Source organism: Leopardus geoffroyi, chromosome A3 (genome assembly GCF_018350155.1).
Source record: "Leopardus geoffroyi isolate Oge1 chromosome A3, O.geoffroyi_Oge1_pat1.0, whole genome shotgun sequence".
NCBI lineage: Eukaryota > Metazoa > Chordata > Mammalia > Carnivora > Felidae > Leopardus > Leopardus geoffroyi.
Genome location: NC_059336.1, coordinates 101,288,784 through 101,306,836, shown reverse-complemented (window position 1 = coordinate 101,306,836; position 18,053 = coordinate 101,288,784). Strand labels below are relative to the sequence as shown.

General features: G+C 42.5%; 1 protein-coding gene across 6 annotated transcripts in view; it reads right to left on the bottom strand.

Moving 5' to 3' along the window:
* Nucleotides 1-559: 559 nt before the first annotated feature.
* The window catches only part of RMND5A (required for meiotic nuclear division 5 homolog A), a 69,213-nt gene continuing 51,719 nt past the window's right edge, over nt 560-18,053 (bottom strand). For 2 of the 6 annotated variants that reach the window (XM_045446770.1, XM_045446774.1), the window contains 5 exons: nt 17,562-17,727; nt 14,406-14,508; nt 12,314-12,468; nt 11,055-11,142; nt 6,642-10,575 (listed from right to left, as the gene is read on the bottom strand). In XM_045446770.1, the coding sequence (XP_045302726.1) occupies nt 11,079-11,142; nt 12,314-12,468; nt 14,406-14,508; nt 17,562-17,727 (488 nt within the window). In that variant the 3' untranslated portion in view covers nt 6,642-10,575; nt 11,055-11,078. Of the gene's footprint in view, nt 790-6,641; nt 11,143-12,313; nt 12,469-14,405; nt 14,509-17,561; nt 17,728-18,053 lie in introns of those variants that run through there. The other 4 variants (XM_045446771.1, XM_045446775.1, XM_045446772.1 and 1 more) reach the window with 3 other exon arrangements.

The following is an 18,053-nucleotide window of genomic DNA, read 5'->3' as shown; positions in this document are numbered from 1 at the left end:
CTGCCTTCTGCAACCTTAATTTTCAAAAACCAAAACAGTTTTAAGGAACAGAAATCAAGAGGAAAAAGTGTCGCAAATGTGAAAAGGCAGTTGTGAAAGCTAAGAAACTTCCCGTAAGACAGAGTCTTGCCCCTGCCTCCCTCCTCCCCGAAGACGCCAATCCAGGGAGAGACTCAGCTCAGAGCTGGCTCCAGGCTCAGAGCTGCCTGTGGAAGCTGTCCCTGGGTCCCTGAAAAGGGTGGCAAGGAGCATCCGGCCTCCTCATGGCGCTGGCTGTGGAGGGCCAATGTCAAAGAACCAGGGCCAGGGTGAAGGCAGGAAAAGGGCCTTCCTTTCCTCCGCTTTCAGCTCAGGTGATGAGCAGCGGGGAAGCCGCACTGGGGAGGCTCTGGAGAGGGTTCAAGACTTACTGATTTTTTCATACTCCCTAACTTACCACACCATACTTACCACAACTAAGATGGTAAACACTACTTTGGGGATTCAAAGTATCAATATAGGAAAAGGTATGCATTAGAGTTGGCGCTCAGGACCAGGGAGAAAATAGAAAAACAATGTTCAGGCTGAGGCCTAAAGCATGTTCAAGGTGGGCTGTGAATTTAGGCTCAGGGCTTGCTGGCGACCACAAGCACCTCGCCATTCATCCTGCACAGGCACAAGGAGCACCTCATGGTTCAAAGTCGGCAGCCTCAGGTCCAGGTCATGGTTCACTTGCAAGTTCTAGCCTGAAGCATATTGGTTCTACAAACTCCCCCTGGGGGATGATGCCGACAACACATTCTTTGGACCCTGAAAAACAGGAAGTAGAGAAATGAGTTCTCCATTATGCAGTTAACTTGGTCACAGTTGGCTGGAAACAGCTCCAAGGCAGTTCACTTAACATTCATTCATTCAACAAAACATACCCCATTGGCGGAAGAAAAAAAGTCAGAGAACTTTGTTGTTTCTTTCTCCAGTTGTGACACTGCTCTTCGGAGATCCCCACCCTACACTTGAACATCCCGCATGACTCCACAACCACTGAGACAGGGAGAAGTCTCTCTTTTTCACCAGCAAGAAGCCACCCCTTCCTCCAGCCCCGGGGGGCAGATTCTTCCCCGCACACAGTTTTGTGACCACCAGGGTTAGGTACCACCTAACCTGCTCCTAAAAGCGTCTTGAGTTATGTTTCTCCACCAAAGGGAACTGAAGGAGGCCACGATTGCCTTAGATTAAGTTAAATGCAGAGGCTGTGAACGTAGCTTCCTGGCTCTGCTTTGTGTGTTCTCTAGCAAGCGCTTAAGGCCTCAAAACTTGTCTCCCCACTTGTAAAATGGGGGTAATGATAGTCCCTACCTCAAAGGTTGTTGGGAAGGATATGAGTTCAAATGTATTTTTAAGCTCCTGGAACAGCTCCTGGAACATAGTAACAAGATGTAAAGGAAAAAAGTACTGAATTTTTCAAAACTGGTGTAGTACCTATTACACTCTGAATGCAGTCACCTGATTCTCCCAATTCCTATTCTCAGAAATGGGCACACAGTAACCATTTCCAACAGATGCACATTTATGTATGTACCCAGGGATCTCAGCATCTCAGTGCTAGGGAGGACAGCCCTTCCTGCGCAGCTCACCTCAGGAGAGCTCACTCCCAGGTGCACACAGCCTTCACACTGTCATTGAAGCTCCCCTCAGCCTCACCTTCTGAGTGCCACCCCTTACGCCCCCCACCGCCCTGCTGCAAGAGAGCTCCACCATGCTTACAGCCGTCGAATAAAGTTGGCAGAGCAGAAAAAGCCTGTGTGTTCTACCATTTTGTCACCTCACCACCTACTGAAGCCCCCACCACTTTGGGAAACCTCACTTTTGCAGGCCAGTTACTAATTCCCCTTTTCTGCTCTCCTTTAGGTGGTTGTGATCTGCAGATGTCATTTGTTCTTATGTTTTAGCGACTGAAATAAAATAATAGCTACCAGTTATTTAGCACTCGGCATGGGCCCGCTCTCTCATTTGGGCCTCAGCAGAACGATGAAGTAGGAACTAGTACCATTCTTCTTACAGATGAGAAAACTACGGCATAGGAAGTTTTGGTCATTTGCCCAAGATCACACTAGAACCTGGTGGGATCAACGTTTGAACTCAGGTCCAATCCTGTAGCCCAAACTCTCAGCTGCTACGCTATTACTGAGTATCTTATCTGCCTTTTTTTTTTTTTTTTTTTTAATATTTATTTTTGAGAGACAGAGCAAGCGAGTGCATGAGCTGGGGAGGGAGAGAGAGGGAGACACAGAATCCAAAGCAGGCTCCAGGCTCTGAGCAGTCTGCACAGAGTCCGACGCGGGGCTCGAACTCATGAGCCGTGAGATCATGACCTGAGCCGAAGTCAGATGCTTAACCGACTGAGCCACCCAGGCGCCCCGCCCCCCACCTTTTTTTAATTGAAGTATAGTTAAGACACGATGTTAGTTTCAGGTGTACAACATAGTGATTCAACAACTCTATACACTATGCTATGCCACCACAAGCGTAGCTACCATCTGTCACCATATAATGTTTTAATAATACCATTGACTATATTCCCTACATTGTTTTTAATTTTAAAATTTAGAAGTTCTCTTAAACTCTCTGTAAGCACCTCAAACCAAAAGTATTTTTTTCACCTATGCTGCCCAAGGTAGAAAACGAAGGTTACCACCTGCTCTGAAATCAAACAAATGGGAAAGAGTATGTTCTAGAACAAGAGTAGAGTAGGGATCCTGTCTGAAGTTAGGGTGAGGGCTCTGCTTCTAAAACAAATACCAAGAGGGGCCGAGAAATGCAGCTCATGGGGATGGTTCAGGGATAGCTAACTCCTCATTTGTCTAATATCTCAGGGCAGGTGGAAGGCTGCACTGACCGCTGGTGCTGATGGTTTATTCCTTTATGTGAATGAAATGTCACCTGTTTCCTGGCTGAGATGCACAGTGCAGGGGGGTAGAATTCGCAGGTTGCTTGCCTACCAACCATTCTCCCCTTTTCCCTTACCAGCAGAACCCTTGTTGTATTACAGGGGGTGATGTGCCCAGACATTTCCCAGACTTGCCCCCAGCCAAGTGTGGCTAATAAGTCATTGGCTGGAGCTTCCAGGAGACTCTTCAAAGGGGCTAATTCAACTGCAAGCTCCTTTTCCCACCCCTTTCCTCCTCTTTTTGCCTAACACAGTTATATGTCTAACAAAGAGGTGAAACTGAAGCCACACCTTAAGGTTGTGGAGAACAGGAGCCTGGGCCCCTGACGGCAAAAACCCTAGACTGCCTACTCCTCACATGCCACTGGTACACACTAGTCAAGTCAAAGGCTATTTGCCCAAATTTCCTGTACTACTTCTCAAAGCTTTCATGACAATTTAATAATGTCCTGTACAATTCCTCTTTAGGACTAATTGATGAGCTCACTAATCTAAAATCACTAGAAGCAACAGGGTCTTAAGAATGAAAGGAAACCTAAAATGCATGTTCAGAAACTCCCAAAATGATTAGTCTTGAACACTGACAAATAACAGGTTTCCTTTTAAAGAACACTTTTCTTCTAGAGGGGAAACAACATCAAAGTCCTTTCCTTGAACAGCGGCCCTTGCACAGTGGCTGAATGCAGCCTTCAAATGGAGTTAAAAAGATCCCTCCTGACTAGAAATTGGCAGAAAATCATACAACCCATGTAGTGTAGAGACCAACATATAGAGTCTGAAGTGAGAAATTCACCCTGCTAGAAAATGTAGACGACAGAAAGAATGGAGAGTGTATTTTAGAACACCAGGGCAAGGAAGCCCATCATTTAAGAGACCTCACCATAAATTGGTTCTCTGAAATTATAAAAACGTTCAGAGCATTGACATTTTATGATAAAACATCTTGCTGGGTTTTCTTCATTGGATTTCTCACTCTCACAATATCTGGGTCTCCACTGAGTAGACACCAAGTTTGTCTTGTTCACCATTCTATTCTCAGGACATACAATGCTCAATACTCACTTTAACTGCTTACTGTACTGGCCTCCCATGCTCAAACCTCATCCCCTCCCCAACCATCTTTCATCCTACTGTAGCCAGAGTGGGCCTTAAAAATACACAACTTATGGGGTGGCTGTCGATTAAGCATCCAACTCTTGAATCCAGCTCAGGTCATGATCTCATGGTCTGAGATCGAGCCCCTCATAAAGCTCCATGCTGAACGCAGAGCCTGCTTGGGATTCTCTCCCTCTCTGCCCCTCCCCCACGTGTGCACACTCTTTCAAAATAAGTAAACATTAAAAAAATACACAACTTATTACATCTCTCCCTTCTCATCCCTCCCATTGTCCTCCAGTAGTTAGGTCACTGGTGGGAATTAACCTCACCAGAAGGGTCTCGGTGCTCTACTTTTCTCTACCTCCCAGCAGTCCTAAGCTGCAGGAGGCCCAGGGCCCTGTTCTCTCTCAATGCCTTAAAAAAAACCCATGTCAAATGACTGAAGGTGCCATATCATTGTATGTAAGATGTTTTCTGCATTTAACATACACACATCTGGGGCGCCTGGGTGGCTGTCAGTTAAGCATCCGCCTTTGGCTCAGGTCATGATCTCATGGTTTGTGGGCTCAAGCCCTGCATCGGGCTCTGTGCTGACAGCTAGGAGCCTGGAGCCTGCTTCGGATTCTGTGTCTCCCTCACTCTCTGCCCCTCCCCCACTAGTGCCCTGTCTCTCAAAAATAAATAAAAATGTTAAAAAAAAATTTTTAAAGACTTTTAAAAAAAGCAAAAAAACCATACACACATCTGTCTGTTATTAAACGAAAGGATTCTAATGCACAAGCCAGTAGTTAGAATGAAACACTTGCTTTTCCAAGGAAACTCAAAATTCTCTGTCACATAGCGCTTTCCTAGGCACTACTTACAATGTTGAGGTATGTTACGTTAGCATAGAAGATTCACAGGAGTGTTAAGAACACCCCACTATAAGGAAAAGTTTTGGAAAAAAAAATTTAAAAAAAAATGAGTATAATACTGTCATACATATACTGACAGAGATTTCAAAGTAGCTTTGTGAATAGATCATTCTCTTGTCCTTTAATGCAAAGTTTTTAAAACTGGATCTCGACCCATTAGCAGGTCATAAAATCAACTTAGAGACTTGGTGAACATTAACAGATAAATCTAAAGTATCAGTGTTATCACACTTTAGAAGCATTCATTTTGTAAAACTTGTCTCAGAACTATAAACTTTATGTGTATACAGGGTTATGAGATTTTCTTACTGGCTGCTACAAAACAGTGTGTCCTCTGTGAGAGGGTGAGGGGCACCAAGCTACTGTTTAGTTTGGTCTAAGGGTGCGTTTCCAGGCTTTATCTTGCCATTACAAAAAATCCAGTTTTCCATCTTTGGTGATCATCATTGCCCATTTTAGTGGGTAGGGGATGGGAAATGCATTTTGCCATGCTGCAAATACAACACTCCTTTCACCTGCCTGGGTGCTTAAAGAAATACACTCATTTTTAAAGTAACTGTACTCAAACTGAATTCAAAGCACACTAAATTTAACTTTTCTTGAGGATTCAAGTCTTAATCATCAAGAAAAGGGTAAATTTTGCCCAGTGGGCGTGATCCTTACCTCAGAAAATAGGGAGCATCCGAGAGGCTCCTCGTAAGGGAAGCCAGTTCTCTCACAAGCGTGCAGATTCTGATTCAGATCTGGGTTGAGGCCTGAGATTCTGCCTTTCTCACAAGCTCTCGGGTGATGCCGACGCTGCTGGAAACTCCACTTTTGAGTCCTAGAGAGCCCCACACGTTGCAGGGATAGGTGGCGAGCTCTTTGGCCGGGCTGGCCAGACCTCACCTATATACCACCTGAGCCACTAGCTCCAAATGCAACGGGGTGGGACCCAAGCGAGGACCCACTTGTTCCCAAGTAGGAAACATTCTGAAATCTCCCGTAAGAATGAGTCTTAAAAAATACACAAAAGCAGCACACAAGGATCCTTGGTCTCTACCACCTTAGCTCATCACTGAACAGGATAGACAACTGAGCCTGCTTCTTCTCCCTGGCAATGCCGACTGTGCGTGCCCCACTCTACCGACAGCCCGAGTACAGCTGTCTCAGGGCTCCTCTTCCAGGTGACACGCAATCGATCACTCCCGTCAAAGGGTCCCGGCTATGCACAGGGTACAGGAGCCTGCAAACACTGATGTGAGCCTGCCCTAGGAATTGGGATGGTGACCGGCCACCTCCTCTTCTTAACACTGCTATGGCACAGAACAGGATGGGATGGAGACAAAGAGATTCTCTTAAATTCTTTGCATGCAGGCCCTTCACAAACACAGGCAGCAGTGTCCTCTTCTTACAACTGACGCCTCCATGCTCCCCTGCCCTCGTACCTCTGTCAGCTGTCACATTTATACAGACGGGTTCCACAAAACACTTTTTAAATGTGCATTTCTTTAATTTTTAAAAATATACACAGGAGAAGCCATGTGTTTTACATAGGAATACACACATTAACAAAGCATTTGTTATAGTTTTCCAAAATTCTATTATATCAGTCTGAAATTTATAAATTAAGTATAGCAGAACTTTTAAAGTCAAAATGAAATCCCTGAAACTACTGGATGCAGTGGACTTTTTTCCAAAATCAAATGAACAGAGAATATGAATATGGTTTGTGTTAAATAAGGTTTATTGTTAGCTTTATTGCCTATAGTCTATAAGATGCAACTTTATTGTGCCTTTGCAAACAGGATACATTTCTTAAAAAACTGATCAAAATTTTCCATACATATAGCTCTATATGATAGATTACAGTGCAACACTATTTTTGTTACATAATTATAGAAATACTATAGAACCCAAGAGCACAGCGTAAGCAAAAGAAATACAATCCTGAGCCATCTGAACAAGATGATTTAATGAATCCTTTTAGTGTAAGTTTAGAAAACACGGAGGAGAAAAAAAAAGATACATGCACACTGCAGTCATGAGCAAAATACATTAAATACCTGTTCCTTGCTAGACACAGGTGGGGGATTATGGTGAATTTCAGACACATGCACACGCACTCACACTCCCATCTACTCCTGCTTCCCTCCCATCCCCAATACATTCACTCCCACCCCTTCCCCAAAGAAAAGATCAGGCACTAAATCCTAGTGAACCCCACATCTGCCTTGCTGGAGAACGTGAAGGGACTGCTAAAATAAGAGTAGAAATCCTCACCCACAACATGAAACAAAGCATGTGCCGTAAGCCAATTCCAGCTGCTTTTGCCTCTTTGGAAGTAAACGAAGCATATGCTCACTACAGTTTACAACTGTAGAGGGAAAGGTCTTGAAAACAAAACTGTTTTCCCTCCCTATCCCCTGAAGTAAAATCAACAGCGGAAAACTCACCCTAAAACTAATTGCCTCATCTGCTATTAAAATACATTTGTCATTCTATTTTTGGTATCTATTCAATCATAGTTCAGTAAGAACAGTTCATGAAGTTTGTACCTGCTTATAGTAAACACTACTGTACCACATAAAACCCACCACGGCTGGACAGGCTTATGAAGCACCAAACCTTCTACGTGTGTGTTCCTTGCTAACATTCGCTCAAGACCACAGCATCCTAGTGTTACCAAGGATAATGTACGTAGAGTTAAGTAACGAAAGGTATTTGGTTTGTGTCTTCACCTTACACATCCTGGTGATGAAATTAACCAAACCATGCCTTCCCTGAAAATAACCTGAGTCTGCTGACTACGCAAACTGACCAGCTCGACTGTCAGTCCACTAATCAGAGGTTGAGCTGGAAAACCAGAGGGCTAATGTCTACCAGCAGCTTGTCTTGTGCGGATAACCAAGAGTTCTTGGTTTTTGCAGTATCTATTGTCCCAAAGGCTGAACCACTGAGGTGGAAAGAACTCACAGCATCAAGAATACTGAACGAACTACACAGCCTGCGGGACTGCCTGGAGAGAAAAGAGGATCCTCATTCCCCACAGGATGTGCTGTGGGTTTTAGTGTCTCTGTGTACATCAGCTGCTACAGAAAGAAAAAAAAAAAAAAGATTAACTCCATAACTTTCTTATTTTCAATTAAATGCTCATACACTCACAAAATAGTCACACACCCTATGAATATGAGGTGGCTCTTCTCTTCAACATTTTTAAAATCAAGAGGCACCAATACCCGTTCATTTATGTATTAGAAATCTCACAGAATCACCACCAAAACGACAGAAATGGCATTTGTGATGATCACACAAAGGAGAAAAAGATCGAAAGACAAACTTAGCCGCTGTATTTCAGACTGTACTTGAAAGCACAGACGCTCTGGCTAAATTAGAATGTAAGGTTCTAATAAGGTTTTCTTGGTTTCGCATAGTCCCATGGCCTTTGTCCGTGACTGATAAATGGAATGGTTCCTAAGGTAATTGAGGAAACCACTCTGCAATTCTGTTTTCGATGTATATTATTATAATTAGTCTGCCTAGAAAAAAAACCCTTGGCTCTGTCATGGCCTTTTGCAAACAGAGGAAGAGCATGGCGAAGAGCATCCTCCTGCACTGTTGACTACACGGCCTCGGCGATAAGGTCCTGACGCCACTGGTGAAGGGGGTTCCAGAGCAGAAAGGACCACATGTTGTATTTCAGCATCTTTGGTTAAGGTCTGGCCTTGTCAAATCCACCTCTCCTTCCCATTTAGTCACCAATGTTTTAAGCCCATGCCTTTAGTTAAAGGTCACAAGACATAATTTTCATGTCAAATCAAGAGTTTCAAATTTCTGGCCCTACCCTGCCCAGTAGGACTATTAAGGACCTTACACAGGAAACTGTAAAATCCAATGCTTCAGTGAAAAGCATGCTCTTTTTAAAGTTTCATGAGCTGCATAGAAAACTGTCAACAGGATTCCCAACACTGGGAGAGGGACAGAGCACTTTGTCCTTAAAAGTGGCCTGAGCCAACTATATGAAGTGTGTGGCTCCCCAAAATATTTACCACCAGCCTCTAGAGCAACATCTATATTGTACAAATCTTATGTGAAGCCTAAATGTTTTATACGTTTTTCAGGTGGAAAGGTGAGAATAAGAGTTGTGAGTAAAGCTAAATCTGGCCTAGTGAGAAAAAAGAAGTAAACAAACAAACAAACAAACAACCTCTGGATTTTAATTCAAAGGAAAATATAGGTCATAAACCTGTTTTACATCCTCAGCCAGAGTTGCCTGGAATTCTCTACCTTCTGTTATGGAGTCCAACGAGCTTCTCTCTGCTCTCTTCCTTCACTGCTTAACCGGATAGAGGGGAAACTTTAGGGAGGGTTCCAACAGGAAAGCAGAAACATGGCTAAAGTCCCGGTGGGGCCAAGACTGAGGTCGGACAGAGCAAGCGTCGTGCCTGGATAGCCTAACGCTGCCCAAAGCGGTCACCCGGAAGCCTGACCACACACAGCAGTCAAGCAGCATTCTCCTGCAGGTACTCCTTTCCTTCAGACGTACCCCCGCTCTCCCAGACAAACATTTCAGGACAAACCACCTGGTCTGGTATGGGCTGGTACGCTACTGCAAATGCTGACACTTTCCAGTGAACTCAGCACCAAACCTGTTTTCTCTCTCCCTGCAGAAGAAACCAATCTGCAGTTTAAAACACAAAGTGTCCCAGTCCTCTTTACTTCTGTGTTTTCTTCTTTCTCCATTTTCTCATCAAAGTTTTCCTATATTGACGTTCAGTTCCACATCAGATGAAATAAAGTTGCAAAATATTTGGTGATTTCCGCAGAACATTCTTCTCGTAATGAACTGACTTAACGCGCTTAAGTCAAACTGACTTAACGCGCTTAAGTCAGAAGTATGTCCAAAGAAGTCCTTTCCATGTAGTTCGTTCATCATATAGAGAAAGACTCTTACACATGGCTATTTCTCGACAGTGCATTAAACGAAGATACCTCACAAGAGAAAAGATCATTATCTGTATCCATTAGAATAATATACAGATTCACAGTCAATGAGATGATACACTTTGCAGAAGAGAGGCATTGAACGGTATACTATTCAAATACAAAAACAGCAATAAACATATTCTGCACTACAGAAAATATGCTAACTTCTAACTTTAAGGATTTAAAGTAATGAGTCTGGTAACTGCATTTTAGGACTGGAACATGCTTCTTCCCTTCCAGGGACACAATGTTTGATGCCGGTGCACATATATATATATACACACACACACACACAACACTGTGTCTGCAATGATATACAAAGAGACAGACAGCCAAGTCCTGAAGGCAGATTTCAGAGAATAGGGCTACCAAGACCAAGAGAGCAAATATTAACTTAAGAACACCTCTAACTTCAGAATTTCATTTTATTGAACACACCTTTTAAAACAAGCACCTCTTGGCAATAAAAGCAAAGAAACACGAGTACTCCTTCCACTTTGTTCTAGTGGAAGACTTCTCACACCAACCTGCTAAATTCATGATGGAATCAGAAACAGGCAGCCCACTGGGGCTACAAGCAGAGCTCAAATGCAGGTCTGCTAACTTCTCGGGGAGAGCTGGAGCAGAGGAAAACACCAAAAAGCAAACTGGGCATCTATCACAGCTTTCTTCCTTAAGCAAAACAAATGCAAATTAGTTTTATAACCACAATTCAGTTTTTCAAACTTTTTCTGAAGAATTTTCATTTAATTTTGTATACATAACAGGAAGTAAAACTTTTTCACAAACATTCTCAAACCTTACAATTATCAAGAAATGACTAAAGTAAAAGCAGGAGAAATATTAAACACATGGCAGGGAGGTTGATTTCTGTTTCTGCTCTTAAAAAGTAAAAAAATCACCATATAATTAAGTACAAAAACCTGCATTGAATGACAACTGCTGGTGTATTTACTTGATCAAAAATGAAGACCAAGAATATAATAAAGCCCTATGATAATATTCGTCTGGAGCACTCCCCTCAGTGTGTGTACACTAAAATGTTGGCAAAGTTTCTGGAGCATTAGCTTATATAAACACGGGAGTCCTCAGTTAGCTGCATTAAATGGAACGTTCTCTTCTGAAATGCGCCACAATTCAGTTTCACTTACAAATCGCAAATTAAAGTTATCTCTTCAGAAAAATATCTGTTTGGCATCTCCTGGACTTTGTTCCATTGGACAATATGGACATTTTAATCTAAAGACAAGAAAGAAAACATTGAATCAAGGAACAGGATCAGTACTGAGCATTCAATTTTCCTCTACGGAATGTCAATGTCTTTAACAGTCACACACACTCCACACACTCACGTCTGTATTTTGTTTTGAGGGTTAACTGTGCTTTCCCTTATTATACCAGTCAAGCTCTGAAGGGTCACAAATAAATACCAATCAAGCCAGATGCTAAACTGAAGGCTTTCCTTCAGTGGAAATGAGTGAAAACTGTTTTGTAAACAAAACAAAGACAACGGTTTTGAAAACTGCTCTTGCAGTTTCAAAAGTAAGCCCAATTTTCCTCCTCCCAAGTTTAGGCTGTGCCTGTCTTTGAACAAGCTTCAAATGGACTGGTCACACAATCCACTCAAGTGCAGCAAATCTGATGCCAGCGGCTGAGCCTAGAAGGCTTGCTGCCTACCAAGAACGACGCCCAGAACCAGCACGGTCTAGTCACCATCCACTGGCACCACCAGGGTTGCTGCATGGTCTGGGAAGGGCACAGATAGCTTCATTACATGCGAAGACTTTCTTTTAAAAGAAAGACTTTACCATAACAGGTCTCAAGTGAACTCCAATGAAAAATGTTCTAATTGCCTAAGCTAGAAATAGGCTTTTGTGACTTTTTTCTTTTTATTATAAGTTGGGCCCAGTATGAGTATAAAAATTATAAATGTATATACCCTGTGAATTAGCAATTCCAAGTCTACAATTTATATATCACATGTAGATAAAGTAATTCTCTTTACAACAACAAAATGTTTAAATGTTCATTGATAGGGAATTGGTTAAATAAATTATCACATTTCCATATGGTAGAATACTCTGCAGCTCTAAAAAAAGAATGAGGGCTCTTTCTGTAGCATATAAAAGACCTTCAAAATACATCATTAAGTAAAAAAAGCAAACTTGAGTACCATACAGGGTATGTTACCATTTGTGTAAAGGCAGGGGGGAAATGACAATGTACTGCCTACCCAAAAGTTAAGAGTTAAAGATCATGCTTATAAATCTAATCATCAAATTCATGAACAAATAAAAAGACTGACAGAAAAGAAAAGAAAAGAAAAGAAAAAAAGAAAAAACATCAGATACCACCTTCCCACTAAGTTTCAAAAGAAAATTTTTTTACCAACATTTAAAAAATCACTTACTTGCTACCATTAAACATTTTATTCAGGGCATCTCTTGATATAATATGACCACAGACCAATTTCATGGGTGGATTGTTATCTGTTGTTTGCTGACGAAGAATGGGACAGGCAAATATAGAGTGATACCAGCACTTTTTACCAAGGTCCACTTCAATCTTCAAAAAACAGTAAAAAGGCTCAAGTTACATCTCGGAAAAACATCTACATGTCAATACGCACTGGGAAGCAAAAACATTTATCAGTCTACTCATCCAAATGTATCTTTTTACAGCACTCTTACCTCAAAGACAGGCAGTCTTAGGGATTCAAGCCTTACTTCATAATTCTAATTAACCTTCAAGATTATTTATAACACTACTTTTCAAACCAAATTCTGATGTCTGAGGAGTCAAAGGAAGGCAATGCTCTAGATGTCGAACACTCCTGAAAATCTGTCAGAATAGATATACCCTAAGAGCAAAGCCCACCAGAAACCCTGTTTTGCAGCACACTCAGGTAGGTGGTAAAATTCAGTGTAATAATTCCTTTAAAGACAGAATAAACAAGGCTTACTTTTATGCAAGCTTCAGATCTGAGTTTCCCATGTTCTGTGTATAATGGTCCAGAGAAACTACCTGAAACAAGGACTTTAAGCTCAAGTTCAGCAAGACCTCTCACAATCTGTACATCAGAGCCATGGTAGGTGTACCAGTCATTTCTCTTCACAGGGAACAAAACAAACAAAAGCTATGAAATCACCTAGCACAATGGTTGGCACACGACAGCGGGCTCCACAAACGTCAGTTCTTTCTGTTTTCTTTCCTTCCAAAATGGTTATCAATATAAAGTCTATTACCCTGACTCTTTCAAGAATGTTGACCAAGTGTAACAGAACAATCGTGAGAAAAAAATGGCCCGATCATCACCTCCCATTGCTTTACTACCCCAACACACAGGTGTCAGGTGAATTCAGACTTCAGCGTGCTCTGTGCTCATGCACAAATGTCAGAGATGCACGTAGCACAGCTGGGAAGCTGCCAGATTCTTGCAGGCACCTTCCTCAGCAAAGCAAGTGAAGGCTCAAGTTCTTTTCACTTGTTCAAATAAGCAGCAGTCAAGGAGGGGTGCTGCCTGTGTGCTGACCACACTCAGACTGGGAATGCACCTGTGTCTTTAATCAAAACAGATCTCTGAGGAGGAGCTGGGGCAGCCAACCGACAGTTACCAGCTGGAAGGTGACTGTGGATAAACCTGTGCACAGGCGTGGCAGACAAAAAGCAAAAGCCAAATGCGTATTTAGCCTTTTAGGGTCCGTGACACAACCGTGACAGGCATGATAACTGCAGTCCAAGTTTTAGTGCTTACTGTCAAAGGTCACATACAATGACCTTTGCCACTCCATGTCATAACTCCTATGGCAGCAAAGCTGGAGTCCCTACTATGTGTCCCATGTTATTCTAAGCATACCAATGTTATCTCTAGTCTTTAACAGCCCCAGAAAGGGAAGGAAGGTACCACAAACTACTGCTTAGAGAAGTAATAGGGTTGGCAAGTGACTAGAGGTGATGTTTAAAATCATGGCCAGGAGAGCAGTGGACACGCAGCACTGGAGGGCCGCTGAGGACTGCACGTGTACCAGGGACAACCTTTATTTTAGCAGCTCTGTGCTTATTTTGATTAAGCACAAACCCATGATTTCATAAATATCGATGCTTAACACAAAACTAAATTCAACCAGTTGACTCACCGCTCTTCTATTTTAAAAAACCGTAGTCCGAGTGGTTTCTCCAGGGCCCTGCAGAACACACTGCGTGCCACAGTACAGACGCCACGCACACCTGTGATGTCTTCCTTCACTAGCTCTCTACGTCAAAATTGTATTCGTGTTTTTCTACGTCAAAATTAAAAACCAGAAACTCCAGCGCCTCCAAAATGTACTAGTTCCCCATTTCTATTGTTTTTAATCATGTCTACACACGACATACAAGAATCCTGGCTGAACAGCTACAACGGTGTTCTCTCGTTAAAAGGCAAAACAGGCATTTTAAACTCTTAGCATCCATGTTCTTCTCATGGCAGGAAAAAACAGAGAACAGTAGAAAGTGGAACTCACAGGTAATTCATCTTTCTGGTTCCAAACTCCTGTGCACTGCCTCTGTTCTATCACGGCTTTGATATTAATTAACGCTGGCAGTGCCACACAACCTGCTGAGAAACTGGGAGAGAAGAGGAAATGTCAGTGCCAGGCCAGGTGTCAGACAGCTTGGTCCCAGGAAACATCAATCCCTCCAGACTCCATGTGCACAGGGTCCTGGCCATTGGACAGGGCACAGTGCCCTCTGCTTTGTTAAATCAGTGCCAAGAAAAAAAAAAAAAAAAAAAACCTTCACATTTTACAAAACCACCAGATTCAATGGGCTCTGCTAATCAGTCATTAACGATATCCTGAAACAGTTTCTTGCTCAGCCTCCTTCTAGACCCTAGACCAGGATGCCCCTGTCCAGGGCAGAAGTGCTCATTTCTCAGACCCAGAAATGCTCACAGTCGTCTCTCAGCCGAGTCCCTCTTCAGGACTGCCCTCAGTTGAAGCAAGTCACCTGACCAGGGTCACATCTGATGACTGCTCTGGGTGAGGATACAGAAGCCCAGCTTGTCGCCCTAATTTGGAACAGCTTCACAGGCCCACCATGGCGCCAGAGCTCCTCAGGGATGTGCTGAGGCCTCTGATAAGACTACTCTGCAGTCCAACTTACCCTAATCCTGCTTTCATTCTGCCACGGGGGCTCATCCTAACAAACCTCCCTGGTGTCATCTCCACCATTTCACACTCTGTTCCCCCAGAGAACCTGACCTGCAGCCTGCTCATGCATTATAACAAACTGCCTCAGTGTCTCCTATGCTCAGCTGGAACACCCCACGGAAGGCAGAAGGTACCTTGTTCACCTTTGTAGCTCACACAATGCCTGGCACATAGCAGGGATCTAAAACACTTGAGGAATTAAATAAATAGGAGAGCTAAAGAAGTTATTTTCTTAAACAGGTTCATCGACTTCTTGTTTTCAAGACCCACTTACATGCTTAGATATTAAGAATCTCAAAGGCATTTGTTTCTGTGGGTTATATTATTGTACTAGAAATTAAAACTGACACATTTAAAAAATATCAATTTGTTTAAAATAATAAATATATCATGTTATAAATAACATTCTTACCAAAAAACAAAACAAAAACTCCGTATTTTCCAATCCAAAAATTGTGAGAAGACTGGCACTGTTTTACATTTTTACAAATCTCTTTATGCCTAGCTTTATAGAAGACAGATTCTTATATCTTCCGCTGCATTCAATTTGTTGCAATGTGTTCTTCTGATTTAAATAAATGGGGAAAAAAATCTGGCTTTAAACAAATAGGCAGTAATTTAATTGCCTTTTCAGATAATTGTGATATTCCTTTAATGCCACACCAAAACTCAACAAGTAGTAGATTCTTAAAGGTTAGTTGCAGAGTGGAGTGAATCCTTGCCACTGAATTTTTTTGTTTCCTGCTACATTAAAATCCAATTGTCTGTCTCACACTGTGAATGAATCTTTCACTCATGCACAATTTTATAAGATCACAGTGAATTAAGATCTTCTAAGTGTTAACACATTTCATTACACAATCTCAAAAAAATCAAATTCATTAATATCACCAATCTCATCAGGAAAGTATTGGGAAGGGACCCCTGGGCAGTTCAGTCAGTTAAACATCGACTTTGGCTCAACTCAGGTCATGATCTCACGGTTCATGAGTTCCAAATCTATACTGGGTGAGCTCAAGCCCCACTGCAGGAGCACTGTCAGCACAAAGCCTGCATGGGATTCTCTCTCTCTGCCCCTCACTCACCTGTGCACTCGCTTGCATGCTCTCTCTCAGACAAATAAGGGAAGGAAGGAAAAGGAGGAGGCAGGGAGAAAGAAGTTTTGGGAAGTGGCATGCCCACAGTGGCAGATACAAGTTTTCCAAAATTGCTGTCTTAGCTTAAACTCATGAATTTAAAAGATACAAAAAGATATAGTCAGTTCCTTTCCTTGACATGACAGGCTCACTTCATACATGTGAAAAAACATCTGCCAAAAACCTAAGTGTAATTAACTGTAGTGATTCTAATTTTTTTTTTTAATGTTTATTTATTTTTGAGAGTGAGAGAGACAGAGCACAAGCAGGGAAGGGGGCAGAGAGAGAGGGAGACACAGAATCCTAAGCAGGTTCCAGGCTCTGAACCATCAGCACAGAGCCCGATGCAGGGCTTGAATCCACGAGCTGTGAGAGTAGGAACTGAGCCAAAGTCAGACACTTAACCAACTGAGCCACCCAGGAGCCCCAGCTGTAGTGATTTTTTTCAAGTAAGAACTATTTCATGAAAAAAACAACTAGTGGGGGCACTTGGATGGCTCAGTTGGTTGAGCATCCCGACTTTGGCTCAGCTCATGATCTCATGGTCCCGTGAGTTCAAGCCCCGCATCAGGCTCTGTGCTGACAGCTCAGAGCCTGGAGCCTGCTTCAGGTTCTGTGTCTCCCTCTCTCTGACCCTCCCCCACTTGCATGCACGCGCGCATGCACACACACACACACACGCACACACACACTCTCTCTCTCAAAAATAAACAGTTAAAAAAATTAAAAAACAACAACTAGTGTATTGGCTCATAAAAATCAAGCTACACACACAGGTGTTTTCTGAGACAAGAGGATACTTTGGCTTGAAGTTGAAATGCTTTATGAGAACTTCCCACTTTGTCACACAGAATATTAAAAAGGTGTGTACTCAAAGGTGAAGATGTAATAAAACTAATAATTTTAAATGTTTTGTCAAGAGCAATCTTTTTTTTTTTTTTTTTTTTTTTTTTAAGAACAGTCTTAAGTAAAACTAGTGTGTCTTAAACTGCAAGTGTGTGGTGAAATATGATGTGTGGGGAATATGCCAAGTCCTTTAGGAGTCTGGGACCGCTCTGCTGATCTGCGAGCTAAGGCTCAAGCAGTTTAATACACCACTGTTGCTGCACCATCTGTGGAAATATCGGCACAGTGAAAAAGGCTCTGGGGGACCCCCAGAGGTTCACAGATGACACTGCTCTAAGACTGTTTCATCACCAATTGTGATGATCTCCTGAAATACCAACCGTACTCTTCTTCAGAAAGACAAACGTTCTCTTCAAAAGCGAGACAGGAAATTAAGAAAAACTAAAGCAAGCAGTGCATATTTCAATAGCAGGACCCATTTCCATACCTGACGCTGAGAGGGGACTCCACCGAGAGCCCCAGGAGGGCACAGGCGTCCCGAGTAAAGATGTCACAGATGTCAGCCCACTGGTTTGCATCAAGTAGGTGAACGTATGGTGAGTTCTCAATCCCTTGTCTCAGGTACACAAGGCTTCCCATCAAAACCTGAATGTCTAAACAAAACCAGTGACAATTTGGAGGTATGAATGAGCACTCCTGAAACAGGGGCTGACGTGGGGGTGGGAAGCTGAGAAAGGCAAAAATTCCCCCAACTGACATAGCCTAAGTTATTAACAATGTCTTTTAAAATTCTGGTCCTTAAGCTTGGTTTATCCCTTCACTGTAAATCAAAGAAACAGCATTGAGAGAAAGGGGAAGAAAAGGAAAACACTGAATACGAACTTCAAGTTACTTTACTCTTATACACAGCATAGTGTAACTACCATTATCTAGATCAGTAATGATAACGTCGTAAATGGGGCCACCAAACATTTCTGGC